At 41.5% G+C, this 18,273-nt stretch overlaps 1 protein-coding gene across 1 annotated transcript in view; it reads left to right on the top strand.

The window, feature by feature from the left end:
• The window catches only part of ADGRA1 (adhesion G protein-coupled receptor A1), a 781,952-nt gene that overhangs the window by 680,649 nt on the left and 83,030 nt on the right, over positions 1–18,273 (top strand). Inside the window, exon 6 of the mRNA XM_085606189.1 lies at positions 2,612–2,707. Coding sequence (XP_085462315.1) covers positions 2,612–2,707 — 96 coding nt within the window. The remainder of the gene's footprint in view (positions 1–2,611; positions 2,708–18,273) is intronic.

The raw sequence follows: 18,273 nt of genomic DNA, 5'->3' as shown, positions 1-18,273 counted from the left end.
GAACATAAGTCTGCATTTAGCGACCGAGTAACATTAACTCTGCCACAGCCAGAAGAAATCAATGGAAATACATTTAATGGCCCTTCGTTGAACACAATTAGGAAAATAAAGACCCCACATACTGTTGTCTTTACTAATAAGAATGTATTTCTACCTAAACCAACCCTTTTTACCATCATTAGTATAGTGAAAGATAAGAAAAAAACGTAACTCTTTCACCCATACCATGCAGTTTGCAAGCAGCTCTTTAACACTTCGTAGGTTGCTATCCTATATCATAATTGTAACTTATGAACTGCAAGTAACAAAAGGTTCTCTACAACAAAAGCCGTAACCTATCGAGCTATCCACATAAAATACAGTTCTGTTATGTGTATGGTACACATTTTTGTAACAGGCATATTAACCCTCTGTACTACTTTATGATGAGTCAAAACTGCAACCAGACAAACATCTCTCCAGCAGAAATCTTAATCATGGGAAACCTTCTTTACCTTGCAGTCTCAACAATGACCAGCCTTTGCAAAGCATTCACTACCCCGACTGCGACTTTACCACAAGTTACTTTAACCCAGAAGTTGTTACGCTGACTTGCTGTAGGGGACTCGTTTTTGGACTGGTGACAAACTATCTCTGACGGGATATCCAGACATTACTCCGTAACTTGTACGTCTAATTGTAAATATGTTATGTAATTGTGTATATATGTGATCTTGTATAGGCTCCCAACATTCCCCACCCTATGAACAGATATTGAGCTGAGGATCTTCAGTAAAATCGTATTATGATACCACCATTGGAGTCCTGTGCTTTTCTAAACCCAAAGTGTACTCTCCTGTGTAACCAATTCATGTCATTGCGTGTATATCTAAATTGAAAACCTGCCTTAAGACACTTCATGTGGCGCTACATGTGTGGAAATGCACTCTTTTCACTTTTTTAAGCAAAGGTTTGGAGTGATATTTGGCGCTGCACCCACATACGCAGTCTGGTTCCCGGCGCACATAGCCTTAGTTGCAGCACACAGAGACCTTATACTGCCGCACACAGAAGAAAACAATTAGAGGGAACATTGGTCATGAGTGCTACACTTATGGGCAAATGAAAGTAGACGCCAAATGCCCCAGTAGGGCACAGTTCCCCACTGGTGGGTTGACAACTGGTTTGGTTATTGTAGGCCTTGGCAAGGAGTTTTCCTAGTTAACATGGAGGAGGGGTAAAGGAGAGGTTACACTTGTATCCCTAGGTGACAAGGAGATGGTGTCAAAAGCCCACAGGCCTTCTAACACTTCCAAGTACAGGCAGTGAGTCACCATCAAATGGTCAGCGGGTAGAGGTTCTAGGGGACACTGGAGCCAATATGACTACTATAAGATGTTATCTGGTGTCCTCCGAGCAGATGTTGAGAAGGTACTTTTTTCAGCAGGACTAACCTGGTTCCTATAGCTGGCCCATGCTCCATTCGTGGTCAGCCTGAACTTGTGCCCTTCCCCCAGGCTAGCATGACCAGATGGCCGCGAGGGGCGATTTGTGTTTTTAGGCGCTATGTATAAATAAAAGTTTAAAATTGAATATCTCTGGTTCTATGGATTCGATTTTTGTTCTGGTATGCTTTTATTTATCAAAATTAAATTTACTCTACATTTTAAAATTGGCTTGCCTCTAAGTTAAGCCTAACTGCTTTGTGCCAAGTTACCAGATGGTTAAGCACAGGTTATTTTAGTGACTTTTATTGTTCGCCCTTACAAGGATTGTGGTTGCTGTTTGGGTAGGGTTTTCACCTTACCCCTCCCCCAAACCAATAACCTCATTTCTTACAACTGCTTCGTTTACATTTGCACTAATGATCACGTTTGTTCATGTTTTTCATAATGAACTAGTGTCATACTTGCAGCTCATCTGGTGTGGTTCCTTGCACTGCGCCCCAGCCTTATTTTGTTGGATCTGCAATGATTTACCCTGTAAGTTATGCAGAATCAAGGACCTATCTACCATTGGTGAAGCAGCTGCAATGGTACCAAAGTCCATTGAATGCTGATAATTACTGTATTTTATTACCCAAACAGCAGTCAATGGGACCATTTTCCTTGCTTGCAGTAGGCCCCTTGGCATACTTGCTACACTACTTGTCAGAAGACATGCTTACCACTCAGCAGAGCAGCAGTGCCCATTACAGGAATGTTAGACAGATGTGGGGGAGAGACTCCCCGGTTCAAAATGTACACATTTTCCATTTATTTTAAGCAATTTGCTTCAGTTGAGACGATTCATCAACACTTTATCCCTACTACCCATTTATCTTAAAATGAAGACAAATATCACTCAAAATGAGCAATAAGTGTGCAATTGGGTCATGTCTATGATCTCGGTATAAAATGCAAACTTTTATTGCCATCAGCGTGTAGTTGTTTGTCTATATGTGACATGCAAGAAGCAGCTTTAAGGTGCACTTTCACTGTGATACTGTAAATATAGAAACCGCAATCACCTAATTTGTTTGTGAGAGTCCCACCATTGAAGTGCGTCCTCCACATTGCCAGAGCCACTGAGAAACATGTACAAGTCACATCCTTGGACTGTGCACCATAAACATCCCATTCTCTTTTAACAGGTTTTACCTGATCAGTGGAGGCGTTCCTTTTATTATCTGCGGGGTTACAGCAGCAACTAATATGAAAAACTATGGAAGTTACGAAAGTGCACTATAGTAAGTATGATATTTTTACTACATAAATTCAGCATGTTTATTTTTTTTAAAACTGTTGACCTTTAATGCGAAAAAAAAGTTTTAATATCACTTCTGGAATTATGTGGAACATTTTGTGTTCACTTACAAGAGCTCCTCAAATGCGGATTGACAACCACTATTTATGGCTGTTTCAAGCATTGTTTCTTATTTTTCATGGATTTATACATAGTAATTACCGCTTACATTGCTGGGAAATGTGTTTGATGTACAAAACAGGAACATTTTGTATTTTCTATAAATGGCGGCTTTTACAAATGAAAAAATAACGGAGGCACATCAAATAAACAAAACAAGAAAATGGAGAAAAAAAAAAGATGTTGGAATGCAGTTTCCGCAGTGTAGGATGCCCGTGTTTGGTTCCGCAGAGTAATTCATCTTAATACATTACGGGAACATAACTCCATTTGTGGCACACATATAAATATCATTTCTCCAGCATATATCAAAGAATAAATCTACATTGAATACATGGGGTCAATTTTGACGTCTCATTATTAAAAGACAAACCATACAATAAATGATCGTCACTGTTATGTTTTATTTTCCGAGAAAGACATTCTTTTCAAGATGATTTCTGGGTTTTGAGGATAGCAGAATACCAAGTAAATCCCAATTACAGAATGCTGCTTGAGACTTCATGTACATACAAGCAAGAAGGACATGCTTATTTGACTGCATTTCAAAGAAGGTTTTTTTGTGAGTTAATGACCTTGCCTACTGAGTGCTAATGTTATAATGTACACGAGTGGCGACGCTGTTCCTTGTTTAATGCACATTTTCTCCATCTTTCCTGGGGTCTAGGTCGTTCATGGTAAAAGAAAAACAAGCATTGGCATAGCCAATAGGTCTCGCCTTTGGGACCTTATAAGTGCTTAGCCATGCAACAGTTGATGTAGCTGCACCAAGGATATTGTGCTACATAACTAAACACTCATAAGGTCCCAAAAGCGAGACCTATTGGCTATGCCAATGCTTTATGCATGCCATGATGCATTTCACGATAAAATAGTGCCAAATGCCAGGTTTTCATTTTGCATGATAAGGCATAATTTTTCTGAACTCTTGTGTAATTGCACAAATTAGGAAATTGGGCACACCCCTAGACAAATTGACGAAACTGACAAATACTGCAATAGAAAAATGATCAAATGGCGATTCTGTATTATGCTTAGTACCATGTTCACCAACAGGTCTCATTCTTGCTATCCTGGCCTAAGCATGTAGCAAATGGGATAAACCTAGCACCCCTTATTCAGATCTGCACCTTATTCACCAGACCATAGGCAATAGGTCTCGCATTTGGGACCTTATAAGTATTTAGTTATGTAGCACAATTTCCTTGGTGCAACAACATCAAGTGTTGCATGGCTAAACACTTATAAGGTCCCAAAGGCGAGACCTATTGGCTATGCCTATGCTTGTCCTCATTATCGCGTATGAAAGCACTTCCAGTTGTACAAAACAAACACTTTAATAAGTACTTCTCTGAGTGCTATAATGTGCCTATTCGTGTCAAAGCATCTTTATTAAAGAATTTTAAAGAGACGTTATTATATTTCATTAAATAGCACGGAATCCTATCCTTGGCTGGGTGTGGCTGTCCACCAGCGGCAAGTAAAATAACATTATATGTTGTACGCCCATGATTGTGTGCTGCATGGCGAAATACTCATAAGGTCCCAAAGGAGAGACCTATTGGCTATGCCAATGCTTTTTTTTGATAAGAAGGCTGCACATACCCATGTATTTGATGCGGTTGTAAAGTAGTGGTTGCTCTCTGTGCTATATTGGGGGGGCTACTGTGTCGAGCCTGGGGCTGCTACTGGCGCCAAATTGTGTGCTATTTCAACACAGTGGTTTGTCCTTGCATTATACTGGAGACTGATTCAAGGCACTGGCTGCTCCTGGCGCTGCGCTGGGAACTGTTTTAAGGTAGTAGTTACTCTTGGCTCTACACAGAGCACTCTATCGAGCCAGTAGCTGCGATTTGCGCCGTGTTGGGTGCTGTATAATTCAGTGGCAGCTGTTGGCGCCGCTTCTAATGGAGATGCCGTGATCTGTTTTTGATGAAGATGATCTGGCCTGTGGAGGAAAAGAAAAGGTCGGCCTCCGCTCCAATTTTGATCCAGCAGAAAGACCAGATCATGTGCCACGAGCTCTGCGCCTAAATTTTAATTGGTTGTGACTTCCTCTTGTATAGTAAAGGCACTCTTCGGCGGAGCAGCGCTCTACTGCTGTGCACTTTTTAAATAATGCATTTATAGTTTTGTTTACACGTTTTTAAATGGTTACGTTTCTAGATTTTCATATTACTATTCTTTCCCGTGCATGAGAATGTACACAGATTTTTAATGTTTAAGGAACATGCCGGTGTAACTGGGAATGGGTATGAAAATAATAGATGTGGTATGTCAGACAGCTAGGCCAAAGGATAGCTCAGTGAGCTGAGTGCTCGCCTCTGCCAAATGTTAGGTTCTTGACATCATCCTCAGCCTTCCACCCTTCTGTGGTTGTAACCACTATAAAATAACTAATGTTTGTCATTTAAATTACAGTGCCTAGAATAGGATGAAGTACAGTTTCTAGTGCTATAGTCGCAACTTGTAGGGAATTTGGGTATAGTGCCTAACTTTGTATGGTGTACTGTGGGGAAAACACCTCCTAAATATATGCAACAAAAACATCATAACCAGAGTATCCTTGTGACACGTAACTTCAATTATAGGTACCATACCAACACATACCTACAAGGTCCATGGGTTTGGAGATAAGAATAGTAAATCTTTACTTCGCTTCACCATATCTGGCACTTCATATTGCACCTACGATATTTTTGTAGTTCACATCCTGACACACAATGTTAGTGTTTTAAGGAAATGTGGTTGTTCATGTAGGAGACACACTGCACAGATACCGACCTAATGTGTTTACAGCCAACTCGTGATGGTCTCCTGAAAATCTTGAATACATGATCTGGCCCTGTTGCGGATCATTTCCTACAAATGAAACATTAGCGCACAGATTGTGTTAATTTTGTACCTGAATTAAACCAATAGGAAGCTTTACAATCTGGTTGACAGTAGCACGATATTTTTCAATAAGAAATACAATAACATCCTATGTCCCTAGACCGCAGTAGCCACCCACCTGTAAAATGTTTATTTGAGAGAAAATGGCTAAAGTGCTCGCCAGCCCTGGAGCTTTGGTTATGCAGTGCAGTGGGCTGATCCGGTCTTCCGAAACTGGTGCAGTATTCGCGACCCGCAAGGTTCGGTGGGTTTCACGACCTCACCCGTCCTGCGGCAGAGCACAGTAGGGGGCTGCCAGCATGCATTAAGTGACACCAGTAACACTTCAGGCCCCAACCCCCGAAGCAACTAAGCACAAATGGAACAAGCATTGGCAGGGTGCGTGCAGGGGCGCAGTGTGGCTGGTGAGGAGGCTTCGTTTGAGGGAGAAGAAAAAAGAAAAGTTAAAGAAAATGGTGGATGAAATGTCGCGGCACCCGCGCTTTACCTTAAACATGGTTAAATGTAAAGCGCCGGTGCCGCGATTGCACAAAAGTAATGAAATAGGAAAAAAATCAATTTCTTTACTTTTACTACAATTGCGGCACACGCGCTTTACTTTTAACATAGTTAAAGTAAAGCGCGGGTGCCGCGATTGTAGCAAATGTAAAGAAATAGATGTTTTTTTCTATTTCTTTACTATTGCAGCAATCGCGGCACCGGTGCTTTACATTTAACCATGTTAAAGTAAAGCGCGGGTGCCGCGATTGAGCACGGCTCTGCAAAAGTAAACAAAGCTGGCAGCTGGGGCCGCGCCCACTGCCTGCTACAGCATAGTGAGGCATGAGACTAACGAGGAAGTAGGAGAAGGGAGGGGGTAAGGGAGGGGGTAGGGGAGGGGATGAGCACGGTTCAGCAAATGTAAACAAACCTGGCGGCCGAACGCGAGAAAGCCAGATAGGCATGCGATCGCGAGTTGGCCGTGATCGCGATCAAAGCGGCCGTGCGGTCGCAAAAGTGAAAGTAAGTGCGGCGCGCGCGCCCGCGCACATGCACTGTACCTCTAGGCTGGCCTGGTAGCACTTTTTGGAGCCCACATACAAAATGTCTCTTCGAGCCAGCGCAAGCGCTGGGGCTCAGCGAGACCTAACAAGGGCACTCCCACAGCTGGTTATTGCTATGTGGCGAGCAGCTGTATAACTCTAGATAATTGTTGTCAATGTTAGAAGATCAGTACTGACATTACGCTATTTATGCTGCATTGGGAAAATGTTATGAAACATTTTCAGCTATAAATTACAATATTATTCTATTTTGTGGTTCTTTTCTGTAAGGTTTTCTTCTATTTCATCTCCTCAAGGACAGCATCTCCAAAAGCCTTCAATCCGAACCATTATATACAAAAGCCAAACATTATTTCATACTGAGAGTTCTCGAACTGGCCAAAAAACATAGATTCTGATGGTAGGGAAAACAAACCACCTGTGTAGTGAAGCAATGATTTTTGTAATGCCACTGCTGATGGAACCCCCATGTTTTAATGCATTGAAGGAGGGCACTTTAAATTTACAACCCAGTTGTCATGCTTAGACGTTTTGACAGTCACACGACAAGCGGTCATGTCTCTTTGAGATATATTTATATAAGTGCAGCAAAATAATAGTTAGGTTATAGTTTCTATAGGAAGAGTTTTCTCTAATAACTTTGGCGCTGTTTGACAAATCTTCAGAAACTTTCCCCCCCAAAAAAGAGTTTATTCTCCTCAACTCCTTCCTGGAAATTTCAGGGCTGATCCTTCAAGGGGTAGCTGGGAAAAAGGGGTGGTCTCAAAACGTGTTTTCCCATGGCAAATACCCTTGAACTTTTGAGAAGAGATACAACCCCCTCCACCCCAATTAAAAAAAACAGCTTAACAGAATTAGACTGTGAGAAAGTGGATTATTATTTGAAGTGGACGGTGGTCCTCTTCAAGTAATAATTCATCTGTTCTTTACTAGGTCCAGGTAGGTCTCAATAATTAAAACCTGAGCTAAACCCTTCACAGTTGTAGCACAAAGCAGACAGGCTAAACTTAGGAGAGATGTATGAATCATTTATCGGTACAAAAACAGTTACCAAATTGAAAACACTACAAAATAAACATCCCACTCCAATTTATAAAAAGAGAGAACATTTTAATGAACTAAACTCCATAATCTGATGTAGGGAACAGGAGATATGATTTTTCATAGTTTTAAATACTTCTAGCACCAAAAAGCACAAAGCGCCAACCGTGGGTATCCGGTCACGCTAGACCATGTTAAAGTAAAAAGTTAAGGCTAACCGCGAAGGAGCACAGTTCAGATACAGGGACAAGGTTAGACCAATGGAAGGTCTGCCATCGGATTTAGTAGTTTTTCTTGAGAAAAGTCCTCGCCAAAGAGGTTGTTGGCAGGTATGGCTGCAGACTGGATCCAGAGAGGGGCTCGTCAACATCGGCTGGCTAAAGGATGGATCCTTGGTGGGAGTCTCTGTCCCAGCAGGAAGTTCAAGGCTTCCATCGTTGAAGGGGGGAAATCTCCAAGCGAGCAAAGTCCAAAGTTGGGGCTCAGAAAGGCATCATAGTTGTCGGAGTGCTGTTCAGTGTTGATCTCAGTGAAGTCCCCTCCATTCGGACCTAGTAACTTTTCAGCAAATCAAGATCTATTCTGTGGGACAAACCAGCAAGCTGAGTCTGACTGGCAGTTTGACGTTGGAGGTTGCAGCTCAGTGGTGTCCTGCTGCGGCCCTTACTTCTTTGGGAAACAAGTTCAGAAACAAGTTTCTATGAGTCCAGTCTTGCAATTTTGAAGTGAGAGAGAGTACACTTTAGCACCAGCCAAGGGTCCAGAACCTTTTGGGCCTTACATGGTTGTTAGGACTCAATCTCTCAGAAGCTACCAGCAGGGCCCAGGGATAATTCAGTTGGAACTGGTCAGATGGGCTCAGCAGTGTCTTGAGCCTCTTGCAGCTTTTGTGTTCCTGGACCTTAACAGGAGGCTAGCCAACTAGCCCTTGGAGTCCACTCTTCTGTCCTAGATACAAGTGAGAGCAGGTCCAACCCTTTGGGTTTCTCTACACAGGTTAAATAGCAGGTGAAGTATTTCTTCTGTCTTCCACAGTTCCAGATGTGTTCTGAATGGGGTACTGTGGTTGCCACCTTTATGCCCGGTGCCAGAATGTGGATGGGGGAAACTAATGGCCACTCCCTAACCAATAAGGTAAAAGTTCCCAGGGTTGACCCTACTCACCTTTTCAGCACTTCATGCATGTTTTACTGTAATATATCCTACATTACCCCTCTCCACCTAAAACCAATATGGCAGAACCTTTTTTCACTGTGCAGAGCTTATCTGTGCCCACACAGAGATGTGGCTATTATGATCAGCAAACCCTCCACTGTGATCACTCAAAACTGATTCTGGGGGCAGCTCCTCTCCCACTGGTATTGGTGCCTGGTTGACTAGCAAGACAATGAAGGGGCAGGCCTAAGTTTTCGTTACATCTGGTTGTCACAGAGGAGGTACCTTTTGAAGTGTAATTAAGTTGCTTGGCACAGCCCATATGGCCATCCTTATGGGGGGAAAGCATTTCCTCACTCCCAAGCCTTTTGTCCACTGTCTCGGAGTAATACACAGTCTACCCTAGGAGAGCCATTAACAGTCATGTGGCACAGAAGACTAGAAGAAAGGCACATTTTGGCTTAGCGGGAGCAATGCCAATTTTCTAAAGTTACATAAAAACCCTGATCTAGCTGTATTATTTTGATCAAAAAATGATTTCAAATCAAGGTCCAGTAAATTAATTGGTTAAGCCCTTGTGTTTATTCACAATTCTTTTCAAATACATTTTTACATGTGAAACAACATACATGTCATGGAGGGGCTAATTTTACCTTTTTGTGTACATAAGCATTTGACATAGAACTCTTCAGAATTAATCGGTGCTGAACGTACATACACATAACGTAATAAACTGTGAATTGCACAAAAATAAATTTAAACTCAAAATTGACGATCTCTATTCACATTATTAAACAAAACCTGAGAAAGTACTCATAGTGCCAGTCCACTATTCTCAACTAGAAACAGAGGTAACCAATCACTGTTATTCTTTGCACTGTGAACCACCTCTTGTTAATAATGTCTCTTAGAGGTTGCAAAATAATGGTATTTTAGTGTTGTAGATGTGTGTGCCCGGCATGGGAATGCATGCTCAGAGGCCAGGTTATGCAGGCAGTTGGCTTTATGTAAGGCAATAAAATACTGCTTTATGTTCACAAAACCCCTAGAAATGCACTGAAAGTACACAAAGATTAATTTGATTGGATTTGATTTAAATTTGTATGGCTTGATGTATCTTGGTGCTGATGTCTGCAATTCCATTAATCGCAAAAAACCAGAGTCAATAAAGAAATTATTAGACCAGCAAGGCAAAATGCCACTTTTTATCTGCTTTTTAAAGCTCATAAGTGTTGGTTGTGACCATAAATGTAGTGGCATTTGGTTCCAAGAATGGCTGTAGCATGCACAAAGCTTTTGCCTTTCCAAGTGGCTTTATAGATCTTAGGGACTACAATGGTCTTAGCATAGGTAGATCGCAGAAATCTACTATGGGTATACCATGACATTTTTCCCCTTAGATATCAGGGCCCATTCCGTGCAGGGCTTTGTGTACCAGTTAAAGCGCTTCAAAGGAGACTCTGCTTTTGATTGACAGCCAATGTAGCTCCTTGAGCCCTTCCGGAACCAGCTCATTTTTCTTCAGGTTTTTCAAGAGACGAGTTGCATTGTTTTGCTGTCTCTGAATCTTTATTATCATCCCTTGTTTCATTCGCAGATAGATGGTGTTGCAGTAGTTTAATCGTGAGAGCACAAGAGAGACAACCACTGTTCTTTGTAAGTCAGTAGGGATGAAAAGTAGTACGTTTTAAAATATTTGTACAAGATAGAAGCATGACAAAATCAGGAGATTAGTCTGCTCTTTAAAGGTAAGTTTGGAATCGAAAATCACTCCTAGATTTCTTACTTTGGAGACAGGGGTGGGTAACGGGCCCAGTGTGGTAGGCCACCAAAAAGGATTCCAAAATGGAATATCTGAACCAAGGAGGAGCACCTCCGTCTTATCAGAGATCAATTTCAAGCAATGACTATCCCGGCAACTGACAATGTTTGACATACAGTTTCTGAATCTCATAGCTACCTCATCTAAATTTGTGTGAATGGAGACAAGAAGTTGTGTGCCATCAGCATAAGATATTGTGTTGAATCAGAAAGATCTATTTAACGCAGCTAATGGGGCAACATGGATGGTAAACAGTGTGGGGATTTGTGATGATCCTTTTGGGACCCCACGCTGCAGAGAAAAGGCGTTGGAAGTAAAGTCTCCAAAAGAGACAGATTGAGTTCTGTTGCTGAGAAAGAAAGCCAGGAGGTTAAGAGCATTGTTCTTAATTCCCATCTCAATGACCCGAACTCGATGTCTTGCGGTGTTGAAGGCTGTGGATGAGTCTAAAAGGATCACCATTGCCTTTCCCCTGCTGTCCATTGCTCCGCAAATTTCCTTAGTTACCAACACCAGAGTGGATTCTGTTCTGTGTGACTTCCTGAAATCGAATTGTGATCCATCCAGGATCTCATTCTGGTCCAGTAAGTTAGAAAGAGCCACATGTTGGTGTCTCTCAAGAATGTTTGCTGGAACTGTAAGTATGGAAATGGGGTGATAGATTTTCTCTTCACTGGGGTCTAGTGTGGGTTTTTGTAGTAAAGGAAGGATCAAAATGTCGTTCCCAATCCGAAGGAAAAACACAAGAGTCCAAGATATTATTCAGTAAGATTGTAAGTGCGGGGCCTAAGATATTGGCCAGGCTATTATTTTAGATTTATATTCAGAAAAAAGCTTTTTATATTTTGCTTTCTCCTCCACTAGATAATTAGTCCTCCATATTTTTCTTGTCTCCTACATAGTCTTTTAAGCTCCTTAAGCCTAGGGGAGTCTCATCCTGCTGTGGGAAGAGATCTGTGACTTTTAACAAGTTTGAGGGGTGCCAGCCTATTTGATCCTTCCTCAATCCGAACAGAAAACCTGTCTTCTAATTGACCTCCCCTATCATTACAACGGAAGAGGATTCCAGGATAGCTGCTAGCTCAAGTATGTCCAATTTGTTCCATTCTCAAAATGTTGTATCTATCCTCCTACTCAACCCCATCCACGTAAAGGAAGGAGCCTGGATTGTGAATTTGATCAGCATGTGATCTGACCATGTGACCGGAAAGATACTTTCAATCGACAGTCCTGTAAAATTAGAGAAGAGTGCATCCAGAGTAAGCCCTGCAATGTGTGTTGGAGCTTTGACTAATAGACTATGGTTTAGATTGTCATTATTGTGGGCCTCATCTAAGTGAAAATTTAAATCACCTAGAATGGTCAATTAGCAAAGTGAATGCAATTATCTAACAGCTCACACATGGCTTCCATAATTGTATTTTAGGGTCTGATGGGTGGTAAATCAGCCTCTGCCTCCGTTAGCGCAAAAAGGTTTCCATTTAATGTCTAAATAATGTTTGTAAATAAGTGCGAGGCCACCACCCCAATTACTAACCCTATCTAGTCTGGAAACTGATTAGCCTGATGGTGAAGAGTGTCACTATGTCCGGGTCTGATGGCAATATAGTTAGGTGAAGATGTCAGTTGAAACATGTTGTCTTAAACATACAAAGGCACTGGAATTCACCAGTTATAGTAATCTCTATTAACTATAACTCATCCGTAAATGAACCATAATTCTCACCCTCACCATGCACAGCTAATTATCCCACATGTTACATCACTCATGACATGTTTTTTAAAATCAAAGCTAAAATCACTACGACATTTGAAATTACATCATTGATGACAATACTGTTCATGGTGGGGCATGAGTTATAGTTACTTTAGGTTGCAGTAGGGAATTCTTTACCACTGGTCATGGTGCTGAAGTGAGGTCCTTAGGTTTGGCGAAGGCAGAGTTAGTCCATGTCCTATGCCTTCCTCTGTGGCAGTCCCTGAAACTGGCTCTGGTGGATCATTGGTTATGAATTTAGAGGATAATTTACAAGTGATTGCATTGGTGCTTGCATGGTGCTGTGCAATTTTGTGCTGCACCTACATGCTTTTATAATCCTATATCATTACAATACGTTGTGATGCTTTTCACCATGTGCAGCTCCTTAGTAAATAATCTCTGTAGCTTCTTGGTCAGGCAGGAAGCCCAAGCGATCATCACTTTCTCATGGGTTAACTCCAGACAATCTTCCTAGTTAAGATACTTATTCTGGGCTGCTCCTCACCATGAATTCGGAGACTAGGCTTCTTCTTCTTGGACGGACATCTCCTGCAGGACAAGGTGCTACCCTCTCAACATACAGGCAGGCTCTCAGGTTTCAGGCAGAGCCACAACTTCTCCCGGACGATTTGTAGATTTCAGGTGATGCCCCTTTGCTTCTGGGAGACTGACTATCTGTGAAACCAGCTCCAGATCACATCAACTCTTTGAGTACTCTGCGAAATACAGCTTTCCTTGGTCCGTAAAGTATCTTGAAACTGTGATAAAGTGGGAATATTTGAGCCCCAATTCATAAATAGTTTTCATAAAGGGGCTGTACATCCTCTGTCTACAATTTGTTAACCAGTTTGGGGTGGTTTCTTTCTGCAGTACAGACAATTCTTTATTTTAGATGATGGCTCTCACAGCAGGTAGTGATGATTTTGGCTCCAAGCAAGAGTACCCATAACATGAGCACAATATGTGTGAAGTCCTGCACCTGTTGTCATCAGCCTGCCTGGATCGGCCACTCAGGGAAAGACAAAATGTCCAGGCCCTGCCTTGAAGCTTCCCTCTGTCTAACAAATACATCTTCTGAGTCACCTCCATCCTCCTAACATCACCCAAATTGCAATGTGAGAAATAACCTATAGGCAATCTCCTGCAAAATAGGACTCTCTAGAGGAAACCATGATTGTTTCCCTTGCACACTTTAGTGTCTGTCTGGGGGGGCTATATCTGCATCTAAATCTTGTGCAATGTACAAATTCTGCCCAATCGCAAAATGGAGCTCACTGGCCATTTTATTCACCCCCTCACAAACATGTAGTCCTGCTAGCAGGCACTGTGCACTCATGATGTACTCATAATACACACAGGGATATCATGGCTGGGTATGGGCATGACATGCAAGCTGAACTTTACATGACGGAGACAGTAGTGATTGTGCTCTTTCTCGGAACTGAGAAAAAGAGCTTGGGCCTTTCCAACCACAACAGTTAAAAAAACGGTGCGCTGCCACCACTGTTCATTGTCCATGTCCCATGGACACAGATAATAGTCTTGTGCCAGTTACCGGGTACCCTTTTGGTGTTCCCTACTTTATTATTTATTTATTTATATTTCAGCATGAAATAAGCCCTTGCATCAATGTTTGGCATTGGTGCACTTCGCTCTAAGAAAAAGTGCAAAAAACAAAGGCATCTAAGAAAAAGTGTGAAAAAACAAAGGCACCGCAAACAACACTCGCTCAGGTTCAGTTGTTACCATGAGTTTGCAGCAATGTTTAGCACGAATGGTGCATTTGCTTATAAGGAGTTAAGACATAAATTCGGCAATTTCACATTAGAAGATCGACTGGAAATTCCCAAAATTACACAATTTATTCCACTATGTATATTAAATTTTAGCCAGGCCAAATTCCAACAGCATGGGACACTGGTATATACAATTACAAAAACACTGGGACATTTGCCAATGGCACTGAAACACGAAGCACAAGAACTGATACTAACACAGAGGAATATAAGGTGACGCGCCAGAAGATACAGGCTGTGACACTCATGCTGAAAGAGACATGCAGACAGTGGCCACGGTCATTGATACTTACAGGAACATAAGGAGAGGGAACACTGACACTAAGAGGGCCTCCTCGGCAGTGAACATGGCTCCTTACACTGGTGCTAGCTGGGGAATATGCCTCTTCACTCCGCGTACCATTATCCCGCATGCTGTCACAACAAGGTCGTAACAACGACCGCGTTGTGACAACGCATACCATTACCCCGCAAGTCGTTACAACGACTTGCGGAGGGGGGGCGCAGGATGTTGGAATTGTAAAATTTACTATTCCAACTCCAGTCTGTGCAGACTGTAGGGAAGGTGTTGGATTTTAAATCCATCACCTTCTATCCCCTCCGCAATTCGTTGTAACGACTTGCGGAGTAATGGTATGCGTTGTCACAACGCGGTCGTTGTTAAGACCGCGTTGTGACAGCATGCGGGGTCACGGATGCGGGGTGAAGGTAGTTTACCGCTAGCTGGGACATGATAATGATGAGGATACAATGACAAATTTACAGCACACTTTCGATAATCTTCTCAAGATGTGGTTTCCGTAAACATGAATCTATTTAAAAAGACCGACTTTCTCAGCCCTATCAGCTTTACTAGAGATGGCTCAAGGCTGAGTTCTTGTGGCAGGGTCCTCCAATAGGACAATCCGGCGATTAAACAAACTCAGCCACCCAAGGAGATAAGGAGTAGATGTGATGAAGCAGCCCTATACTTGAGGGCTGCAAATGTTCTTCAATGTGTGAAAAAGGATTTTGACTTGAGGGTAAGAGGATGAAGGCCAAACATGCACCTGTGCATCAACCAAAGAATATATTTGACAACAGCTGTCTTTTCTAAACTAGTGCTGACTTCCTTTGGTGACTAAGCCATGCTTTTGTCTCTGTAAAATGTTAAGTATAAACATGATGAAATGTACTATTTTCCTTGGAAGGGAGAAGAAATTAAAGTAATTTTTAGTGATCCATTCTGTTTGTTTTTTCATCCAGGGGTGGCCATGCAGAAACATGGCTTCACTATTTACCTTATGTGAGAGGGTGAGTTATTATATTTTAGCAGTTTTCTGTAGGGTAAATTAAAGATAATCAGATCACTTTACTGAAGTTCCTTTTGGTTCATATAGAGCAAATATAATTCAGAAAACTGGTCAAATCACGGCTATGTCAAACAGATACCAAATTAATATGAAGGAGAAAGGAAAGAGAAGTTGACCAACTAAAGTAAATACAAAACAATTGAGTAGTTAGATTTGAGTTAGTGTATTGAATTTCAAGCATAAAGAGATAATTTTGGGCCTGATTAAGAAAGGTAAACTAAAACAGGTCCAGAGGAGGGCATGACTCTGGAACAACAAACTTGTAAGTTGTTTCTTAAAGAATTCAAATGACATTAGTGTTCTAATGACTCAGAATCGTTTACCGTATTTATTCCCTGGGTCTCCAGAAGTCTGTCTTTACACTTTAAAGTGCTTTGGTCAAACAAGAGTTTGTGGGTGAGATAAATTGAGATTGCAGTATTGAGAGCTTTCTATGTGATGCTGGTCAGAATCAGAAATTGAAATTGTATTGCTTCTATTTTGAGCCACTTGATGTGATCAAAAGAGGTGAAATGGGATTGTGCTCCCTCGCCAGTGGCTACTCAGGCTGTGGCATGAATAGAAGCGTGGAAAAGGACTAAGAGGGGTTGGAGATTACTAAACGCAAGGAGATGCCAGGAATTGTGTTATTTGCTTGACGTCTTGGTCAAGAATTAGGAGTTTATTACCTTGAATGAGTGCCAGATGTTATTGTGCCCCTTTAGCTAATGCATCAATATGAGATTTGAGATTCAGGCTCTTGTCGAGTAAGAACCCAAGAAATGCCACGCATTTTACAATCTCCAGCTTGCTGTTTAGCACAGTAAGGGGGTTCAGGCAATTTTGATCCGAAATGTATGAATTTCAAGGTGCAGTCTGAACTAACTATTTTCTAAAGGTGTTGAATTTATAATAATGGTGAATCATCTATGACTCGGTGTCTCTGATCATCGTCTGAGAAAGGAGTAACATATAATTCAGTGAAGAGTTTTCAGGAAAGCTGAGTCTTATCAATATAGAAAATGTGTCAGATTTTAAAAATGTTAAGAAGTAAGAAAAGTGGTTCACGTAAATATTGAAAAGAGTGAGAGAGAGGAGGTCACCAGGCACGCATAGGCAATGGAAGTAAGGGTGCCACAGGTGCTGTGTCACACCCAAAATAACCCATCTGGAGTTCAGAAGGCAAATGAGCAATAAAGATGCCTTTAAATTTCGTTTTTTTTATGGTAACATTTTCTCTGCTTCAAAGACAGAGGTCCAACATCATACAATATCTTCGGGCTGATGGCTACTTATTCTTTTAGCATGGAGATTGGTGTGTTTACTTTTTCTGACAGCAAATTGAGATGATTTTGTAAAGTGAACATTCTGACAATTTTGCAGGGAGTGTGAAAGGAAAGGCTGTAGGATTTCATTTCTTTCTAACCCATGATGCAATGGAAATACCTGTAAATGAATTGTAGAAATGTTTCAGAATATATCAGCAGTTAAGAAAGCACAAATGTAGCACAATTTATTTTGTAATTCTGGAGTGTGATGAACAAAATATTTAATAGGATCAAAATAAATGAAGACGTACTATATTTCCTGAAACCTGATTTACCTACATTGCACAAATCTTATGGCCATTTCGATGGAAAATCTGTACTTTGCAAATGATGCTACACTACCAATGCATGTTTGCAAAAATGTTCCCCAAAAACATCATCAGCTACATACCACATCCATACCACTCTTCTGCTGAATGGGCGTGGTGTGTGCTACACGCTTGAATTTTTCACAATACCTATGACTTCGGTGATGAAACTATAATGGCAGAATTCCGACTTTGAAAATTGTTGTAGCACCACTGACGACATGGTATCACAAAAAAGACCCTGACAACATTAAACTTTGAGAAGATAGCGAACAGGGCAATGGCCTATACAGTCATGCACATAAAGAGTAAATGCTTCCAGGGTCAGATAGATCACTTGCACTGCACCAGCCACATTAGAACTGGGAGAAGTAAGATACACTTTGGTTCATCAGAGAAAAAGTTACTATAAACACCTGCCATGTTCATAAGCAGGCTAGCTGGCAGCAGTAGCTCTTATGACACCTTGACTGATGCTTATTGTTAGAAATGGGGGTCTCTAGTTGGCAGAGTTAGGTATCTTTGTCCAAGTAAGGACCCTTCTTCCTAGTCAGGGTAAGGGGGATACACTTCTAAAATAACCCCTGCTTACCCCATTGGTAGCTTGGTACGAGCAGACAGGTTTATCTCAAAGGCAGTGGCTAAAGCATTTGTGAACACATACAGTAATACAGGTAAAACATTACAAATGGACACCACCCCAGTTCAGAAAAATAAGTCATCTTTATCTAAACCAAACAAGACCAAAACGACAAAAATACACAATACAGTAATAAAAATATGACTTTCAAATGGGAGAAATAGTTCAGTTCAAAGCAAATTGCAGATGCAACACTTTTCACACAAAGTACCTTGGATGTGTCGCACACATAAACAAAAAGCGTCGCAGGGAAGGTGATGCATTGGTTCCTT

Source organism: Triturus cristatus, chromosome 1_2 (genome assembly GCF_964204655.1).
Source record: "Triturus cristatus chromosome 1_2, aTriCri1.1, whole genome shotgun sequence".
Classification (NCBI taxonomy): Eukaryota; Metazoa; Chordata; class Amphibia; order Caudata; family Salamandridae; genus Triturus; species Triturus cristatus.
This window is presented reverse-complemented; position numbering and strand designations above follow the sequence as displayed.